The 20000-nt window shown below is 47.1% G+C and overlaps 1 protein-coding gene across 11 annotated transcripts in view; it reads left to right on the top strand.

Moving 5' to 3' along the window:
- Nucleotides 1-20000, top strand: part of Ebf3 (EBF transcription factor 3) — a 118628-nt gene that overhangs the window by 86583 nt on the left and 12045 nt on the right. For all 11 annotated transcript variants that reach the window (XM_060381560.1, XM_060381509.1, XM_060381563.1 and 8 more), the window contains exons 9-11: nucleotides 296-426; nucleotides 897-1023; nucleotides 19363-19451. In XM_060381560.1, coding sequence (XP_060237543.1) covers nucleotides 296-426; nucleotides 897-1023; nucleotides 19363-19451 — 347 coding nt within the window. The remainder of the gene's footprint in view (nucleotides 1-295; nucleotides 427-896; nucleotides 1024-19362; nucleotides 19452-20000) is intronic.

Raw genomic sequence — 20000 nt, 5'->3', positions numbered from 1 at the left:
CACACGAAGCTTAATCATTTGTAATAGTCATATTTGCCCTGACACATAATTTGCTATATCAAGGCTTTTTTTTTTTCTTGCTCACTAGTATTCCATGGCTTGGCCTTTGCTTTATAAAACATTTAATAGTTTGCTTTAAACACATCAACATGCTGATCTACGATTGCCCTTTGCGGGTGCCCGGAGGAACAGCATGCCTCTCCTCCCATGGCTGCCAGTGGGACTTGAGGTGGGCTGTATGGGCCCATGATGTCAGGTTATGTTCTAAGGTATCTGTCCTGTCTTGTGCACGCAGCCACTCCGTGCATCAAGGCCATCAGCCCCAGTGAAGGCTGGACCACGGGGGGCGCCACTGTGATCATAATCGGGGACAACTTCTTTGACGGTCTACAAGTTGTGTTCGGAACGATGTTGGTGTGGAGCGAGGTAAGACTGCGAGATTGGTCTCCTTGACCCGTCCCCTTCTTCTGTGAGTGGTTTTGACAAGAGATATGATAACTATTGCAAAGTTCCCTTTTACTGTTTGCCTGTGGTAGGCTATTCTGTGGGTGGGTCTGCCCCGCCTCCCACAACTTTGGGTTTAAAACCTGCCATAGGAGGTCCCCCAGTACCCTGGAACAATTAGTTCTAGAATTACTCGGAACAGGTTTAAGGAGACATATGGTGGTGATTTTCATATGAATGATGCCCTGTGGCCTTTCCTGCAAACTAAAACCCTGGAACGTTTGCTGATCTTTTCCTTAAAGAACCGTGGGCCCAGAGTCTCTGGATGACAGGAGGGAGCATTCCGAGACGATGGTCCAATTTGTGCTCATTTTGTAATCATATCCAACTGGCAAGTGTCCGCCTCTCAGGGCCTGCACCACTGAGCGCTTGTTCATGTGTGGTTTCTGTAGCTGATAACCCCCCACGCCATCCGAGTGCAGACGCCGCCCAGGCACATCCCTGGAGTTGTTGAAGTCACCCTCTCCTACAAGTCTAAGCAGTTCTGCAAAGGCGCTCCTGGACGCTTCGTCTACACTGGTGAGTTATGCAGCTCGAGCCTCTGTGGGGGCAATGGTGGGTGCTCTGTCTCAGTGGGAGCCTCATGGGGTAGGTGTCCAGGGGCCCTGTGGGGAGGTGCAAGTGAGGCCTATTGGCACGCTGTTGAGCTTTATCAGGTGCACCTTTCCATCTGCATCTGAGACAGCTCATGATGGCTGGACATATGCAGCAGTGTGACCTTGGCATTTCCTACCATCCGAAGGCCTTTGCCTCTCACCAACAGAGCAAAGTGGTGCACAGAGAGTTGTTGGTAACTGCAGCGGCTTCCAGCTCCCCTGAGAGTGGCTGCCTCATGCTTGGCTGCATTCAAGGCCTTGTGCCCACCCACTTGTCAGTCGGGCTCCTCACCGCTTCTCAGTTGCTTGAGCTGTGACTGGGAAGGAGGAGTCATGGCCTGTCACATATCTGGCTCCCAGTGGAAGCCAGGTCCCTTTGCTGGAGCCTGGAATCTTATCCCCTGCAGGGGGCTGTTGTTTATGTGGGATCTAAATTCCAGAGGGTACATGTAGCCCAAGCCCCGGTGGATGAAATGTGTGGCCTGCATGATCTGTCGTGAGTAGTATATCAGTGTTTATATGCCACTTTGCCCACACAAGTGCTTAATTGATATGATTTTTTTTTAAATTGCCATGGAGAGATGCCACAAATAAGCTTCACCTTAAGGAAAGACACATCTGCATTTTGGCTTGTAATCTTAGTCTGTCCCACGGGCTGTAAGGCAGAGGAATGGCTTTGATGCAGGACAACACCCGCTGACACCCAGGGACGGTGGAAGGGATGGGTGCTTGTTGATTATTTGTGGATGGGCAGTGGCTGGGTGACTATCACACTGCAGGGCGCAGAGCCCCGGGGTTAACCACCCTGTTACCACCTGAAGGCGCCCTGGGGCTGGGCTTTATCCCACCGGGTGCCACCCCTTGCTTCCACATTGAGGTCCACGGAGATCACGGAAGTGACAGCTTCCTTCCCTTTTCAGGAAGTACCAAAGGTGCAGAGTGGCATCGTATAGACTCCCTGCTCCTCAGGAGGCCTACTGCCACCTAAGGCTGGGCTTGGAGCCTTAGCCTAGGGCAGCAGTTCTCAACCTGTGGGTCGCGACCCCTCAGACAACCCTCTACCTCCAAAAATATTTACAATTCACAATAGTAGCAAAGTAACAGTTATGAAGTTGCAATGAAAATAATTTTATGGTGGTGGGGGCGTCACCAGAACATAAGGGACTGTATTAAGGGGTCTCAGCACCAGGAAGGTTGAGAACCACTGCTCTAGAGGCATCTAGCTCTTGACAGTCCAGCACCTCTAGCTGGTCAGTGTGGAGTCCCAGGATCTTAGAACTGAAGAGTACAGGGCTGTGGGCATGGAACAGGTCGACGTGCCCAGGCGCTTTGGGGAGCTGGATATTCTTAGCCTCCTGTAAAGACTAGAGGTTGAGAGAGAGCAATTCCTCTAGATTTTGAAGCCTCCGGTGCACTAAATAAAATAAAATAAAATAAAATAAAATAAAATAAAATAAAATAAAAAAGGTATCAAAACAAAACGACAAAAATTAGGACATCTTTTAAAATTGTGTGCAGGTGGTCCCCAAAATTACAATACTTCCGTTTATGTCTGACTTTTTTTATAGGGAGATATGTCCATCATTGTGTTCTTTTTTGTTTTCAGTATAGTGTTCAATAAACATGTGCAGTTTTACACTGTGTTATCAAATGGGCTTCATACTGGATAGTTTTTTTTGTAACTGCTCTGTACGTAGTTAAGATAGGCTGTGCTCAGCAATGATGCTTACAGATTAGATCGAATTCACATTCACCTTAAGCTCTTTTTCACTTGCAATATTAAATATTACCCCATGGTCAGCTTAGGAACACCTGCATACTCCTCCAAATAAGTGCCTTTGCTGTTGATATTGGATGCCCAGTTCCAGGGGAGGTAAGAAGTTGGAATCCTACCTTGGGCCTGTTTGGGCATCCGCAGCATCTTTGCCTTGGGTGGGTGGGGGGCATGTGTATGAGTGAGATCCATCCTCTACCCACCACCCTCCCCCAACACACACATTCCACATGCCTCCTCAATGCAGCTGATGGTGTGGGTACCACATTTTCCCGAGTCTCTGCCCAGGAACTTCAGCTTCGGAAGCAGCAGGCCTCCTGCAAAGACCTAGAACATTTGGCTAGACAGCCCTAAGCCTCAGGGTACTGGTTATGGGACCATGTAGACTTGACCTCCTCCAAGTTTAGTTTCCTCTTTCTCTTCCTCATGGGGTTTTGGCAAGAATCAAGGACACTCCCAAGTGTTAGACATACAGAGGCCACTTAGTAGATAGTACCAGCTGTGGAAAGCTGCTGACATCTTGGACTTTTGCTGAGGTCCATGGGAACCTGTTCACATCTTGGGCTTCTTGGATGTAGAGATGATATATTCTTGTTCTTGTACTGACAGCAACCTATGAGAGACGTGCCAGGGCTGGGTGCGCTGAGTGAGTTCCAATGCTATTCATGTGGCCTGGCTGGAATGTTGGCACACAAGTGAACCTGTGTCCACGCTGGAAAGCCTGTCCTGTCCCTCACAAGAATGTCTTCCTTGTCCTCAAGATAGATTGTTATGGGGTCCCGCTGGGTTATTTAGGGGTTGCTCTAGGTTCATTCTTTCCCGAGTCTTTGTATTCCTGGGCCGTTTGTTTGAGCTTTGAAGATGGCTTGAGTTTTGAGTGTTTAAGTGGGGTCTTTTTTTAAAAAAATTTTAACAAGCAATTTGATAGCAGAGGAGTCCAGGTCCTGTTTTCCCTCCTTTGCCTGCTTCTATCCCCAGTGTTGAGATAGGCCCTGGTTTGAACACTTGTGAACAAATGCTGGTGTGCAGGGTTGGAGGAGATGCTTGTTATTGGCTGGCAGGGGTCATGTGGTAGGAGCCGCTGTTGCCAGCTGTCCTGGGTGAATGGGGAAGGGTGCTCTTTCTGAAGCTCCTTGCCCTCTGGCCAGGTGGATGGTCCTCCTCGCCCTGAATATCCATTGCCTCCCAAAGGAACGCAGTGTTCCCTGAGCTTGTTATAGTCACACGAGCCCTTCTAGAGACGCACTGTCCATTCTGCATAGTTGCGTCTACTGTCAAGCTGACTGGACTTGTTAGGTCCCAAGACTCAAGTCCTCCTGCCTCAGAGTGGGGGATTTCCTGTTTCCCCATGTGTGGGCATTAGCTTGTGTGTGTGTGTGTGTGTGTGTGTGTGTGCCCGCGCACTCCTTACCAGGAATATACATTTCACATGTGTGTAAGGGATACAGGCCTCTATACTCTCAACGAGCTGAGGAAAGGTAGGGTCATAACCTGTCTGGCCTGGAAGCTTCTGTCTGATTTGCATTGCCCTGAAATTGATGGGGACAATGAGGTAATCACAGGGACTCACTCTCCCCAATGAAAACTGAGCCAGCCCCTCTGGATGTCACAACATGGGGACCCGTCCCCTGGGCGTCTGGTTCCCATCAGTGTGCCCAGGCCCCGGAGGCTGCCGGGACACCTTCACATTTAACCTTCCCGGCATGAGGCCAGCTGTGGGGCCGCAGGGCCACTGGATAATGAACCTGGGCTTGGAGGAGGGGCTGCCACTAGCCTGCCAGAGGCTGGGAGGGACTTGGCAGAGGTCTAAATGAGCTGTTTACAGTGACCTGAGAAACACCAGATTTTTCAAAACCAGACCCTATTAGTCAACCCAGAGTGGTCGTGCTCAGCCTCTGCCCCCGGAAGGGGAAGGCCAGCCAGGCCCCATCCATCCAGACCCTTGGCTGCTGTTCATAGTCCCTCTCAAGTCACAATTACCTTGGGAGGCTGTGGCGGTTCAGTTGATTAGCACGGTGAATTAAAAGAACGAGCCACAAATGACATGTCCAGCTCTTCCATAGGAGTTCTCTGTGTTCCCAGTGAGCCTCACCCCTGCTGTAAGAAGGTCAGAAATTAGAGAGAGAGAACAATTTTCAAGCGGCTAGCACTTAGGAGCAGAATTAACAATCACTGTGTATGTAATTGCCAGTTAATAGTAAATTGCCTTTAGACTGTAAAATGCAATATAAACTGGTGGGCACCTAAAATTAAATTAATGAGATATTTGCTGCATTTAAAAGCGAATAGTTCAAATTAATAACCAAGTGCAATGCTTGTTTTAATATTTGTCTAATAGCATACCATTGACTTGTTTAATAATAATTAAAACAGTCCTGGAATCACCTACCTGAGGAACTCACTGTTGAGGCAAAAATCAAGCGGCTTTTGCTCTCATATTTTTAGTGTTGCAAACACATCACATTGTTGAGAGTAATAAAAGAAATTATTTTTTAATTAGAATAAAAACATTATGGCATTACCTGATTAAGTTGGGTTGGAATTTGCATGCTTCTAATTGAGATTATGCTCTCGTGAAAACTCCTTTTGCAGACCTGTTTTCAAGTGTCAAGTGTATGGCACACTATGTGTGTGTGTGTGTGTTTCCTTAAAAATGGACATTTGGCAAAATATTTCCTGATTAACAAAAGAACAGAGGCTGCTGGTGCGGCTTGGGTTTAAGCTTAGTTCACGAGAACGAGGAATGGGACTCGGGGCTTTTCTGTTGACCTCTTGCCCTGACGTTCGATTGACCCACCCTTATTTTAGAGAATTCTCTTTTGCTCAATTAAAGAAATTATCACAAATTACTGGGAGTCAACATGTCGCCGGTAACAGACTGAGCCCAGTCACTCAACAAGATTTTGGCAGGCGGCATAGACGTGTCTAACGTGGACACACGGCGGATACCTGGAAGGGCCCCAGGTCTGTGATGCATTCACTGGATGGGAATATTTTCATACAGACGTGTGTGCAGTTGATGTCAGGCTTGGGAGATGGGTACCTCAGCCAGGAATTGCAAGCAGTTTCTGTTCTTTCTGATATGGTTTTTAGGTTTGTCTTTTTTCGAAAGAGGTCACAGGGTGCCTTAAAACTGGCTCCATATTGAGGGGTGCCAGCTCTATGCTGCCCCTGGCACGACACAGTTTCTTGCTGAGTCTCCTGGCTGGCTTCCACCTCCCAAGCCATTTCTTCTTACCTGGGAAAGCCCTTGTGTTTCTGGCACATGGAAAGGTTGCTTGTGAATATTTAGACATGGTTCTGTCCACACCATGGAGTCCAAACAACCTTCCCGGTGGTTGGACAGCTCCAGTTTTCTCTCTCCCAGGCCTGTGGTTCTCCCAGCAAATCTCGTGTCTGCAGAACAAATGATTCTAAATTGCTGCCCACAATTAGAATCCTCTGTGCTCTGCTAAACCTAATGTTAAACACAGCCCCACCCAATTATTCCAGCCCTAAACTCCAAGACACCAGTGTGCACAACTCAGGAACACATTCTGCCCTGATGGCTCTTAGAATGTGGCTGTCTTGACCCAGAGTTATCGGTGATTCCAGCCCCTCCTGCCAAGGCAGCCAACGGCATCCTACTTCCCCTTCCTTTCTCCAGCGGATGTGTATGTGCCCATGCCTGTCACCCATGATGGTGGTTCATAGTCACCAGGTCTCAGGAGTTTCAGGAAGTCTGTGTCTTCGGCATACCCAGACATCCCCTGGCAATGGAACTCCTGGATACCTTGGCTCTTAGGTCAAGTTGCTAATCTTGGAGGGTATCATGAGGCTGTGCCAGCAGCTTAGGCCATCTTTAGGCTCCCAAATTTGAAACTTTATCCAGCTGTTCCATGATTCAAACAGCACTATCTTCTTCACAACATCACCCTACTCCTGATTTTTTTGTCACATGTCTAAGCATGGTTAGCAAAGGGTGGTAGTTTTTGTTTTGTTTCTCACAAGGCCTAGGTGGTAAGTGTCCCTGCCTCACCCCCTTCCCTTGGGAGTGGGCACTTCAGGCTGTGACTGGGCCCCTTTAGGGCCTCAGGCAAGGAGGTAGTGTTCACCTGGTGTCCTCCCTTGGGTAGCACATGGCACTACCTTAGCCACCATCAGTGAAGCTGCTGCGTGTCAAGTGGGTGCTGGAGGCATGGCTGGAGAATGTATCCCTTTAAAGAGGGTTTCGTGAAGGCTCCTTGTCCCTGCGGTCTCCTCTTTTCTTGTCTCAAAGGAGGGCAGGAGAATGAGGCACAGCACAAGTAGACGATTTGTCCTAATCAGTGACACCCATTTACCAGAATTGCTTAAAATGAACTATACCTCATACAGAAATCGCACATTTAGAGAGTTCCATTCATCATGTGAAAATTGAGGGCCAGTAAACTTTTCTGCCCCTCCAGTGGGATCATAGGCATGCATCAAAATGTTAAAAATGATTGGTGAGACGGGGCTGTCACCCATTTATCAAGGAAAAGAACATTATTTGCTAATTTCCCAACCAGGCTGGTGACAGGGTGCTTCGTCTTTAGACCCACGGTGACCAGCGTGGCCTTTTTGTTATTAGTACAAGTCAAGTGCTTTTGGGCTGTTGCTAAGAAGACACATTTGTCTGTCATCACAGGGGCTTTGGTTGCTTTCCAACTGGCTGTGACCAGGGCTGTTCCATGTGCCCGATAGGCTGTGTATGTTGGGGCTGCGTGAACCCAAGAGGGGAGACGGACTGATAAATCACAAAGTTTCCATACCAAGGTGAAGGTATTGACTTCGCAGCCCACCTGACAAGACGTGGCTTCGAGGAGACGGCCATTCGTCTTACCCAGAGGACAAAGGGGTCATTGGCTTCACTTAGGACAGGCAGGATGTGGATGGTAGAGACAGGTCTGACCCTCTTTCTTTGACACAGGCAGGGCCTACCCTCCCTCTCTGGGAGTTTTATTTCTAGTTCTGCGGGAACTAAGAGTGGTAGGGTGTGGGGGACAGACATGAACTAATGTCCATTTAAAAGCACAACACAATGAAGGCAACCACACCAAGGGCAGGCAGAATGAAAGAATAAGGTCTAAGGTAAGCTGGCAGGCAGGTCATTACAGTGAGACCTCCAGCAGGTTCATCGTGAGAGTCAGGGCAGCAGCAGAGCCAGCATCTTGGTGGAGAAACTTAAAAGGAAGCGGAGGATCTGACACTTCAGGGAAGGTGGGATAAACGGCCCGTTGGCCCTCTCACGGGGTCTAGAATGGCCAGTCCTCCTTCTTGGTCTCATAGTCTAGTGCTTGAGCTTCCTGCCACGTAGTTCATTCCCACATGTGGACATGAGGAGGGTATGGTGGAAAAGGGTTTTACTCTGGAATGTTCTGTGCAGGCCGGCTCCTGGGACAGCTGAACCAAGGTCCCTGTGTGTCACCACCGAACGGTTATATTTCTAGAAGGTCTTAAGCCGTGTCTAGACCCAGTGGAGCAGATCGAGACTTAGGATGCAAAACAACATGAGAAAAGATACATTCAGAGAATTGTTCCTTGACTACTGGGCCTTTTAAATTTGTTGTAGAAAATTATCAGGATCCAACTTTCTTCTCTTTGGGTGATTTTTTTTTTTTTTTTTTTTTTATTTTTTTTTTCTTTCTTTGGGTGATTTTTAACTCAACAACAAAACTGAAATCTGTGATGTGGATTTTGACCCTGGATAACGACAAAGGTCCCTGCTGCACTGATGAGCAGATGGGGTAATTCAGTTTTGCAGGCATGGGCCGTTGCATGTCTGTTGAAGGTGCAGTAGGAACCCGTGACAATGTAAAATGTAAACTCCATGGAGGCCAGGAGCTGCCACAAATCTTGCTATATATTAGATTCAGAGAATTTTCATTTTTTTCTTTTTTAAGACATAGCATTGTCCTGAGTCCATTTTTTTTTCTCTCTAGTTCACATTCTCTCTAGTTCACATCACTTTTTTATCTTCCACACGTGGAAAACCTACTGCTAGGCAAGGGAGCCCTGATCTTTTAGGCTTCAGAAGCCCAGATCTGCCCCTCTAGGCATCCTATAGCCACAGAGAAGTTGGAAGTCTGGAAGGCTATAAGGTTGGATTTGGGGGTTCTACTAGAGCTCTTGTCTACATTTTCACCCCTTCCTTTTACCTCTGACTGGCATCTCTCCTTTGGCCTCCATGGGGATGGGGGAAGTGCTGCTGGCCTATGCTCCTTGGTCCTGGCCAAGGTCACAACTCCGTGTCAGGGTAGATGCCCCGATGTACAAGTTAGAGCCATTCATCATGTACCCCTCAGTGTTTTTCCTTTGATGACAGTACTCCTGACACAAAATCCCTCACAGAAGCTTAGGCCTGTTAGCACAGAGGCACACACATCAAGGCCCAGGCTCCTGGAGTGTGTTCATGGCTGTGGCAGGTGGCTGCTGTGTGTGCCCTTGTCATCCAGCTGTGGTATGTCCTAAGCCACAGAATCTCCTTGTGTGCTTCCTGTGGGTGGAAACAGCAGTCATTCCCCAAGTAAACTTAGCTTGCTTCTCGTTAGTGAGACCAGTGTGCAGCTACCAGAGGCCACAGCCTCACAGGGTCCCCTGCCTTCCAGGAACTCTGTGCCCAAAATGCTAACATTCTGCCTTGAATAGGGTCTCAGGTTCTGTTTGGTCTTTGTCATGGCATCATTAGAGAAACTGGGTCCTGTATCCAACCATGGATGATGTGCTTTCTCCTTGCTGCTCCCCAGCCAGGAGCTTGGGAAAGCCAGATGATTGGATAGTCACCAATGGGAGCATGGTGTCTCAGCTTTAAACAGTGTGGTGGTGAAGGTCATTGTGGTTTGGGATTTGCCTTCTGGGGGTCAGTGTTTATCTCATGCATATGTAGGCTGAGACCTCAGTAGGGCACTCTGGGTGACTCTTGGGAAGGAAAATCAGCAAATCTCTAGGTGCTGAAGGAGGAGGAGAGATACCTTGCCTGCACAGCAGAGGGTTCGTACCAAAAGGCAACTACTCTTGTCTTTATCCTGGAGGCTCGCCTGGGATCTACATGGCCTGTGACAGACGTCCAGTGTGAATACTGCTACAACCCCACTGACTCAGTCTTGTGGGAAAGAGGCAGGTGTAGGGAGCAGTTAATGAAAACAGCCCCAAGGCAGGCAGTACTCTCAAGTCTTGGGTTCAGGGGAAAGAAATGGCTCCCCAAGACCTTGCATGTGGCAGAGCTGTGAGATTTTTCTCTGGAATTGGCCCTGCAACATAGGTGCTCAGCGAGTTGTGTGGAGGGTTCCCAAGAAGAATGAGACCTCCTCTTGGTTGGTCAGGGAGCAAGTGGTGGGGCATGAGAAGCTATAAAGGACCAGCCTCCTCAGATTACAAGATAACTTGTGATCTCCAACCTGTATGAAAGTAGAATTTGGGCCTCCCAACCCCCCCCTCCTTTCTCTCTCCCTACCACTTCCTAATTCTTTGATAATTTCATCTTGCATATATATACTCTAAGTTATTTTCACACCTTATCTATCTGCTTTTCCCGTTCCCCTCCTCCAACTGAAAGCCATTTTCTTCCCAACTAGTCACCCTCCTATTTTCATGTCCTTTCTGATCTCACTATGTATGTAGCCCAAGTTGGCTTTAAATGCCTGATTCTCCTGCCTCTGTGTCCTGAGAGCCAGGATCACAGGCATGCAGCACCACATCGGGGCTGCTTTATGAGACACGCGCAGAGTGCAGCACCCTATGCACAGGTCTGTGCTTTTGAGGATTCCAGCGCTTATGTTAATCCTGGCCATGCTTTTAAAGGCTTTGCCTCCAAGTGTCTTTCCTTCTGCACTCAGCCCGAAAGACCCAGAGTTAAGATGCCACTGGGAAAACTGAAAGGTAAACCATGTTGGGAACTCCTAAGTGAGAGTCCCTCAGCCCACAGCTGGGTTATGCCTTCCTCAGCTGGCATGGGTCCCTGCTCTCTCTAGAAGCACCTGTGCTGCCTGCCAGATAACATGCAGAAGAGCATTTTCCTCAGCACAGGCATACTACCATTCCTCCACCTACAATCAGCTTGTAAGTTAATGGGTTCCATCATGATATTTTCACACACTTAGAGCATGCATTGTTTTGTCTTTCTCTCCTCCCCATCACCCCTTGTCCCCTTGGATCTTTTATGACCCCTCTACTTCTTTTTTTTTTTTCTTTAGTCTAAATTTTGACTACGAGGAAAGACATTCCACGTTTGAATGGCTTATTTCACTTAACATGGTGATCTGGAGTTCCATCCATTTTCCTGAAAATCCATGATTTCTGTTTTGCTTTGTTTTGTTTTTTTCATGGCTAAGACTCCATAGTGTGTATATGCTTCCTTACCTCTACTGCTGATGGAATCTAGGCTGGTTTTATATTTTGGCTTTTCTGAATAGTGTCACAATCAACATAGGGGTGCAAATACTGGAGATCTCACATCTGCTTCAGTGATTCTTTGGGTGCAGTTTACCTACCAAGATGCTCAGCAGAAGCCAAGAAACAAAAGTTTCTTTATATGCACAGTGTTGTACAACCTATCTCAATGATTTTATCCTGCCCTATGGTCCACATTCATATCTTTCCCTCCCATCCCTGGCCTAACCCTAACCCCTGTAGATTTGTTTGTCAAGAGCAGATCATTCTATACATAGCCTTTGGAGATGACTTCTTTCACTTAGCATATGATATTCTCAGGTTCCTCTGTGGCCTATGTCAGGATGACTTTTTTTTTAACCTGTCTGAATAGTATTTCATTGTATAGATGTACCACATGATTGCTTATGAGTTTATAGATTGATGGATATGTAGATATTAGAAAAAAGTCTATGTGGATGTAAGACAAACACATGTTCATTTTTGTGCCTCACAATTAGAGCTGCTTGATAGCTTTATCATACAGTCTTGGTGTCTTCCGGAAGCCTGGCCCCTCCGTGGCGCTGCAGCACCTTTAAGCGTCAGCTGTATGCACTGCTTTGAACAAGGCAGGCATGTGGTGTAAGGTCCCCTTGAGTGATCCTCCTTACACATTCTAGGAAGCATGGGTTCTCAGGAGGTCATGGGAGTAGGGACACCCAAGAGGGACCTTTGTCTTAGGCCACTGCAGCCAAGGAGCACTGGCTTCCAAAGTTTGTGTTGCAACTTCCCTTTGCATGGAGATTTTTCTATTGGTATTAAATATGCACATCCATTCCCAACTGGCTGTCTACAGATTGTGTTTCCCTCTTGGCTTTTAGGACCTTCCTCCCCCATGAAGCCTCCGAGAGGGTGAGGATACAGGGAACTTGCTTTCCTGAAGCAGAGGGTGACATGTGGGAACTTTGTGGTGGTTGCATGTTTTTGAGGGCAGTTTTACTTACTGATGTCTCCCCTTGGACACAATTCTCCACTTAGAGAACTGGGTAAGATGACAGGGCAGCTTTGGGGAGGAGGGCGGCACGCCAGAGATTGGCAGATGGTAGCTCTTGTTGGGGTGTGTCTGTGCTGGACCAGCCTGAGATGGACAGGTGTGGTGACGAGAGCTCAGGCTCCAGAGCCTGGGTTTTCTTTAGCTGCAGGGCTGGGTTTGGTTGGTGTAGTTCCCCAGCCCTATGCAAGCCACAATCCAATGCATTCTTCGAGGTATGTAAACAAAAGCGTTTGAATGCTGTCCAATAGTTGTCAGCAAGGGTATTATTTTGGTTACAAGGAAGATGGGCTGCCCCCTTTTCTGCGTTTGGTGTCACATCACAATGCTGCCATCCGCTGCCAGGCAGTGGTGAATGGAAGTGGGTCCCTGTGCAGGAGGCCTGGTTGTGCTGCCTGTGTGAATACTAGAACAGCATTCCCCATGTGAGCAGGGAGCCTCCAGATCCCAATTAGAAGTCAACTGTTGTGCTCTTCTCGTTCTGAGAAGACCTGCTGATGGAACCCGGAAGGTTCTGGAGGAACTAATGGGAAACCGAGGCCAACCCTAGGTGGGCCTGGCTTTGGGAATGCGCCCCCTCCCCCCACACATTGACACGGAGCAGAAACAACACTAGCCTGGCCACTCAAAGGAGATGTCAAATTTGGGGCTGGCTTCCAGGTGCAGAAGGGTGACTGTATGTCTTCCCCGTTTGTCCCTTAGCTGGGCCAGCACCCCAGTGAGCGATGTGGGGACTGCTTGGCCTTTGTGTTTCCCATGCACACCACAATGCCTGGCTCACCCTGCCCAGTTCTGTGATTGAAATTCATTGCCAAATTTATTGAGAAATTAATGAGAAAAGCTGCGAAGTATTGACTTTGAGAGGAAAACACAACTCATCTTGAATGAGGAGGAAAATGCAGCAATAATTTAGCCACTATTGATTTGGCCCTGTCCATGTATTGATCTTCATTTTACAATATTAATTTGCACCTGCAATCGGCTGCAAAGGGAACCGATTTCATTTTGTGGCTGTGTTAGTGTGCAAAGCATTAGGTGTTTTTAAGCAGGGAGATCCACATGTTGGGTTGGGAAGGCGGATTTTCCCCCCATTTCTGCTTGTTACTGACATAGACTAAAAATTAAAATTTTTTGTCCAACAAAATATGAAAGCTGAAGCCCATGTAAACCGTGGCTCTCCTCCCTGCTACCCGGCTGCTTCTCATCCACACTAGGTGCCGTCAGCTCTAGCCACCCCTCATCATCATGCCCGGATCAGTTCAAAGTTCATGAAATTTCTATGAGCATTGATCTCGCCCCATTGATTTTTTTTTTTTTTTTTTTTGCAGCAGATCTTTGAAATTTTAATTTCCCGAGCATCTGAATTTCTTATAGATGAAATGCGCTTGCAGGAGACAGTTGATGATAAAGTGGAGAACTTAGCATCATTTTAAAGCCTAAAAAAAGGGGGGAGAGAAAAACCCAGGCATTTGGGGACTTTGTGTAGTGTTTTGAGGTGGAATGATGAAAGTGCCTTAGCTGGAAGGTGGGGGCGCCAGAGGGGGGCTAAGTATCAATTTTGACTTCCGAAGCCTCTCATTTTTTTAATGCAACTTTTTATACAGTCATTTTTGAAAGAAAAGCTATCTGGAGAAACAGCAGGACAGAGAAGCATTCTTCATGGGGCAATCGTTTGCTCACAGCAGTCTTTATCACCTGGTCAAGCTCACCTAGTTACTTATCAGTGGGACATTTAATAACCTCAAGGTGATATAATTGCTATTGGCATTTTTCCCCCTTGGATTCGGCTGGTTAATGTGTAAACTACTTGTCAGCAAATAGCACTTTGTCACTAAAATCACCAACACCCTCTAGAGGAATGTCTTTGTATTGAGCAATTTAATTTTACTTTATTTAATTTTTACACATTACAACCTGTGTTCATTCAGGCACACTGACGGCTTGTAGTCTGTTGGGGCAGGGTCTGGGTATCCCTGTTAGTAAAATATACTATATCTTATTTAACAAACCCATTGCCTTAATTGAAGCGCGTTCTTGTCCCTCGGAAAAGGAACTACAGATGTTCTTATTATGTAGTTATGTTGCTAATGTGAAAAACGGCCTCATTATGAGGATCTGTTTGTAGCAAGAAAATTACTGCATTATGACAAATGCATGATTGGGAAGTTACAGGAAGCCGATCATTATTGAAATGAAACTGGAGCTCACTTAATAGCTGCAGCCAGCAGCTGGAATGGAGCAAATGAATGTCTTCCTGTTGTTATTGTTGGAGTCAGGGTTTTTGGGCAGGGGCCACTGCTGCACCGCAACCTGCATTCTAGCTTGGACTTCCAGGGGGGAAAGACAGTGCTAAAGGCAGCTGTTCCCTACCTGGGAGTCTCCCCCTCGTGTGTTTAATGTCACTCTTTTAAAGACACAACTGTGCTGCAGGAGCAATTATTCCGGCAGTCCTTAAAGGCGGACCCACTGCTCTCTGGCTGGCAGCCGGATCCAGGTCTTCCTTCCAGGAGGTTGTTGTCACAATTAAGCCTTGTCACTGTGTGTCCTCCTTCATGCAACAATTCCCCCCCCCCCACTTCTACCAGCAAGGGGCCCCCTGGACTGGGGGTGGGGTGGGGCTGTCCACAGCAACACTTTCTGCTCTTGACTGCTGCCCCTGAGGATAGCTTTCACGCCACTGGGAAGCAGGCACAATTGAGCTTTGAAAGCATAGTAGCTGCTTAGTAAATTTTGGGTGAGTGGGTTGGGCTTCCAAAAATTGACGGGGCTTCGTTTCATTCCTAGGAGCGTTTTCTGTAGGAAACTACACTAGCCTTAAGCATTCAGTTTTTTTTTTTTTTTTTTTTTGATCCGCAATGTTTTCTATGTGTCATTGGTGTATTGGTGTTCAGGAGCATGTCCCCTTATCCACATAAGTGAATGAGGTTTACACACCAATGGATTAGCTATTGAAGTCTGAGGAAAGCCATTTACATTTTGGGATGCTGGGGAGCAGCATAGAACCCTGAGCAGGGCTGGCTGACAAAGACAGTTCGGCCATCAAAATGTAAACTCCAATGACTGATGTCACAAGAAAGAAAAACCCAGCACTGCTGCCCATTGGTACGTTTCTAATTGCAGCAGGCCAGTTGGAGCTACTCTGGCCCCAGCTGCAGCTCAAAGCCTGATGCCATTTTCGGCTGCCACATTAGCTCTGGCAATCCCAACTTGAACCGACATCACAGACCGTTAAAATTTTATCAATTGCGCTGTGATTAATCCCCCAGCACATGGGCATGACTTAAATATTTAGAGCGCTTCTTCTGTTATGACTTCAATGCGTGTAAAGTAACGAGATTAACTCCAGTACACTCAAATATATTTAAATATGCGTCCTTCCCAAGCTGCAGGCTATCCGGCGTGCGGAATGGAGTCTATGTGGCCATGTCAGGCTCTATTTGTAGGACCCACACTGGAGACTGGCCTGCACATGATAGCCGGATATCTGGCCTTTCACAGGCTGCCTGATTGCTTGCCTCATTTGGCATGGAATGTGATTCCCAGCCATTCTAGCTTCTGATTCATTCAGGTTTTATTGCTGTGTAATTTTCTTATTCTAAAATAAAAGCTCTCCAACAAAAATTACTATGCATTAGGCCACAGTAGCCTACTCAAATGGATATTAATACAGTTTATCTCCAAAAGGACGAATAATGTATTTGAAACAGATAAAAGGCCCTCCACTAAATGAGGAATGTTAATATCTTATGGCACAGTTAATAAAGAGATATTTCACAGGGGAGATTTGTTTTATGACTTTTGATACAACAGCCTTGTAATCTGACATATCTTAAACGATATAATTTCACACATACATTCATCTCCTACATGCAGCAGGCCATCTTAGCGAAATTTGAATTCAGGACAAATAATGGACACTAATTACTTCCGGAGGGGGGATTTATGAGAAGACCCACCCTCCCTTTCACAGATTGACAGAAGTCCATGCAGAAAGGTTCTAGCTTACAGATACATTTTTGATAAACGTTACTGTTTTTTTCTTTTTCCCCTTCAGCAGAAAATAACATTTGTTTTGTTGCGTTTAAGGCAGAGTTTAAATTAATTTAACCCAGTGACACATGTTCGGAGACTAAGCATGCTGCTAAATAATTCCTTGGAATAAATTGCTCGGGAACCAAATGCATTAATTTATGGCTTTGCTGGTGCTGACAGATGTGAGGGGCGGGCCGACAAATATTAACATAAAACAAATTTGCTTTATTCTTCTTCATATTTCTTCCCCATCCCCGACTTGAGCTCACTCAAGGCTCCTTCTCTAATTATCCACGAGGTCAGTAAGCAAAATTGGGAAGAAGCTGGGAGATCAATACAAATTATCCCTGAGCAAACCAGTGCTGACAGTTTGAATTGCAGCATATGTTTACCCAAAATCAGGCAATTTATCTTAATATCAGCAAAGTAATGCAGTGCAGGTGAAAGGTCAGGCAATCTCTCCCCCTCATAATTACCCAGTTCTAAAACAGGAAAGTGGTATTGATTGGCCTGGCTCGGGGCTCTGTGACTGGACGTGCCAGTGCCTTGCCCTGGCTCGGCTAGGCTCTGGGCTGTAAACTCGACGCGCTGAGGGTTTATTAGATGTGTGGGGAGATCTCGTGCTTTCTCCTCCGGTTGCAGAACTGGCCGGTGAGGACTGAACCAGTCTTCACCGGCCATGGGTAGAGATGAGCGTTCTGGAGGCTCTGAGGGCTGCTGGCTAGGGCAGGTCTTCAATGGGACCAGTCTATGCTCTAGGGGGCCCAGAGGTACATGGGGGGTTGGGGGGTACGCACCATGGGAGCAGAAACTCACAAGACTGTGAAGGCCTGCTGACGCCCCCGCCACTGGAGAGGAGGCAGGTTCCAACAATTCTGCCATGTAAACACGTTTGAGATTCTGGAGCCAGGCCCCTGGAGGAGGGGCACTTCTGGCTGGAACAGCAGCACCGGGTCCCTGGCTGTATGGCTCATCCAGTCTGGTGTCGCCTGGCCTTGCCAAACTTTTGTACCCTGCCCGAACTTTCCTGATGTGCCACGCCTACTTACTTTGGTTGGTTTGAATCAGGAGACGAAAGGGGCCCTACTATTTATATGGCTTTTCTATGACACTTCAGGTCATAGAAGAAGAATATCAGTTCAACCCAGACACTGGAGAATGTCTCTCCCAGAGTGAGTGTATGCTTATCACAAGTCATGAAGCTTCTGAAAGCTTGCATTAAAGCGCCTATCACCTGTCAGGGGCATTTGCATGAAATCAATAACGGCTGCCCATCTATCTTTTCTGATCACCTTTCATCAGACCGATTCATTAAGTCAAATGGTCATGGTGATTAGCTGGCAGAGAAGAGGAACCTGACATGTTAGGAATGCACACTGGGCCACCTCCCCCCCAACACCCCGATCAAGAAACATAATACTTCATCTTACCCCTTTTTGGACCAAGTCGTTTGCTGGGACTGGAGCCCATCCTCCCTGATGCCCGCACTGCATTTTTGCCTGACACCCTTGCCTGTGCCGAGGCAGAGACATGACAAATTGTCCCCCCAGTCAATGCTGACAGCTTCCGATGATTAATGGTCTGATTATGAAGTGGTTTTACACATATAGAATTTACATCACAGAGAGTTAGAAATTTTGCCATGTCACATACACCAAGGCATTTTGAAGGGTTTTACTATTTGCAAAGAAAAAAGAGGGCAAAATCCCAGCAAAAGCCATGTCATGTAAAATCAATACATCGGATCAATGCTTTATTAACAAGAAAATGTCTTACTTCACATTCCTGTGCGGACCTTTGTCTCCGGGATGTATGATGGAATGTCAAATCATATTGTGGTCCTCAACTTTCGGGCGCATTATTGAGTGTACGTGTAAGGCTCCTGGCTTGCTTACAAGATGCACCGACAGCTCAGCACTCGAGGATAATGGTGACCAATTATTGTGGAGAGCACTTTCCAAGGCAGCCCCAAGCTTCCTCCTAGGAAGCTATGGCCTTTTGTGTTCTCCGGCACTCCGCAGACCTGGGTGGCGTTAATCATCAAATTACTAATGAGTGATGGCCCAAATTGCGGGCGGAGTAATGAATAGATGGCGGCAGGTCTTATTAGTCTCCGAAAAACCTCCTGATTTATGTCGCGCCGTGCGCCGTGGAGTTACTCCACGGAAAACGATATCTACATCAAGAAATAATGTACTCTAATAAGTATTTTCATCTTAACTCGCGTCCCCGGGCCTCCGGGCTCAGTTTTTGTTGGAGTCAGGCAGAGCCGTAATAAAGCCCGATGGCTCCTTATAAAGCTTGTTAAACACAGTGTGTGCAGTCGAATGGAGTCCCGGCTGTGATTCACGCACTGTACAGGGTGCATGTGCCTCTGATTTATGGCCACGCACAGTTCATAGTCAAAATTACAATTTGAGGGATAAAAAGATTAATTACTATTTGTGGCCGGCAATTTCGTGGGGCTGGTGGATTGCAGCTGTGGAATGATAGCGCTCTATATCAGTTTGTAGTCAGCCATTCACAGATTATTAAAGCTTTGCAAGAGTAAGTGTTCCTCCTGCCTGGTCTGTGCTCAGGCAATATGCTAGACAAAAAAGGACCACAGGGATAAATCTGAGGCTAGCAATAGCCGGACATATGTCATAATTGCCAGTTTCCCATAAATCCCTGGCTGGTGAGGAACGCACCGTGCGAGGCAGACACCGAATCATGGCTGCGGTGATGGCTATATATGGCCTCAAGACCTGTCACCTCCGGGGCTGCACCGCCATTTTTACAATCTACTGAGCCACCCTCCGACTTTCTTCCAGTCTAATTATAGATTAGAAATAATTGTTACTTCTGTGTGCAAAAGGAAGTGTGTGTGTCGGTGGGGGGGGGGGAGTCTATTGCTTAAAGCAGAGCCAACGTGCAGGGGTGCTTCCCTGGAGGCATGCTTGAGAAGAACTGCACACCTGTGTGTAAGCATGCGATAAGTGCACAATGGATGACATAACAGTGACTGACTTGCTGTGTGTTTGTGTGTCCTGTTGCAGCCCTTAATGAGCCAACCATAGATTACGGCTTCCAGAGGTTGCAGAAAGTGATACCCAGACATCCAGGTGACCCTGAAAGGTTACCCAAGGTTAGTACAAGAGCACATGATGCCCCACACAGGTTGGGGTCACTTCTAGACTGGTTCTGGTTCAGGGGTGGTGGATAATCCTTGAAGGCAAATGCTAGACACTCCAAACCCTGTGCCCATGTCAAGGCCAACAGGTACGGGGAGCTTCCTGGCCTATACCTGGCCACTTCAGAGGTGGGTGAAGGGGGAGAGATGGTGCACGGACTCTCACTGTACGTTGCTTCTTTGGAGGGCCATCTCTTTAAAGGGAGGGAAAAAATGGCTTTTTCTGATAACCAATATTTTGGATTCTGTAAGGGGGACATAAACTTCCGCGTAATGAAATAGTTCAATTAAACATTTTCCACTCCAGTAGCCCGCGCTGATTTCCATCTAGGCAGCTCCAGTCTGATCTGTGATTACTTGACTCTTGTTTTCTTTTCATTTTCTAAAGCTCGATTCAGTTTAATCTTTTGTTTACAAAGCTTTTGTTATAAGTCCCTGACTTAGCGGGCTAACAAATGAAGTCCACATATTAATATCTAGGGGACTTTTCATTTAAATCCAACA

The sequence above is a fragment of the Meriones unguiculatus genome, chromosome 1, assembly GCF_030254825.1.
Source record: "Meriones unguiculatus strain TT.TT164.6M chromosome 1, Bangor_MerUng_6.1, whole genome shotgun sequence".
In the NCBI taxonomy this organism is placed as follows: domain Eukaryota; kingdom Metazoa; phylum Chordata; class Mammalia; order Rodentia; family Muridae; genus Meriones; species Meriones unguiculatus.
This window is presented reverse-complemented; position numbering and strand designations above follow the sequence as displayed.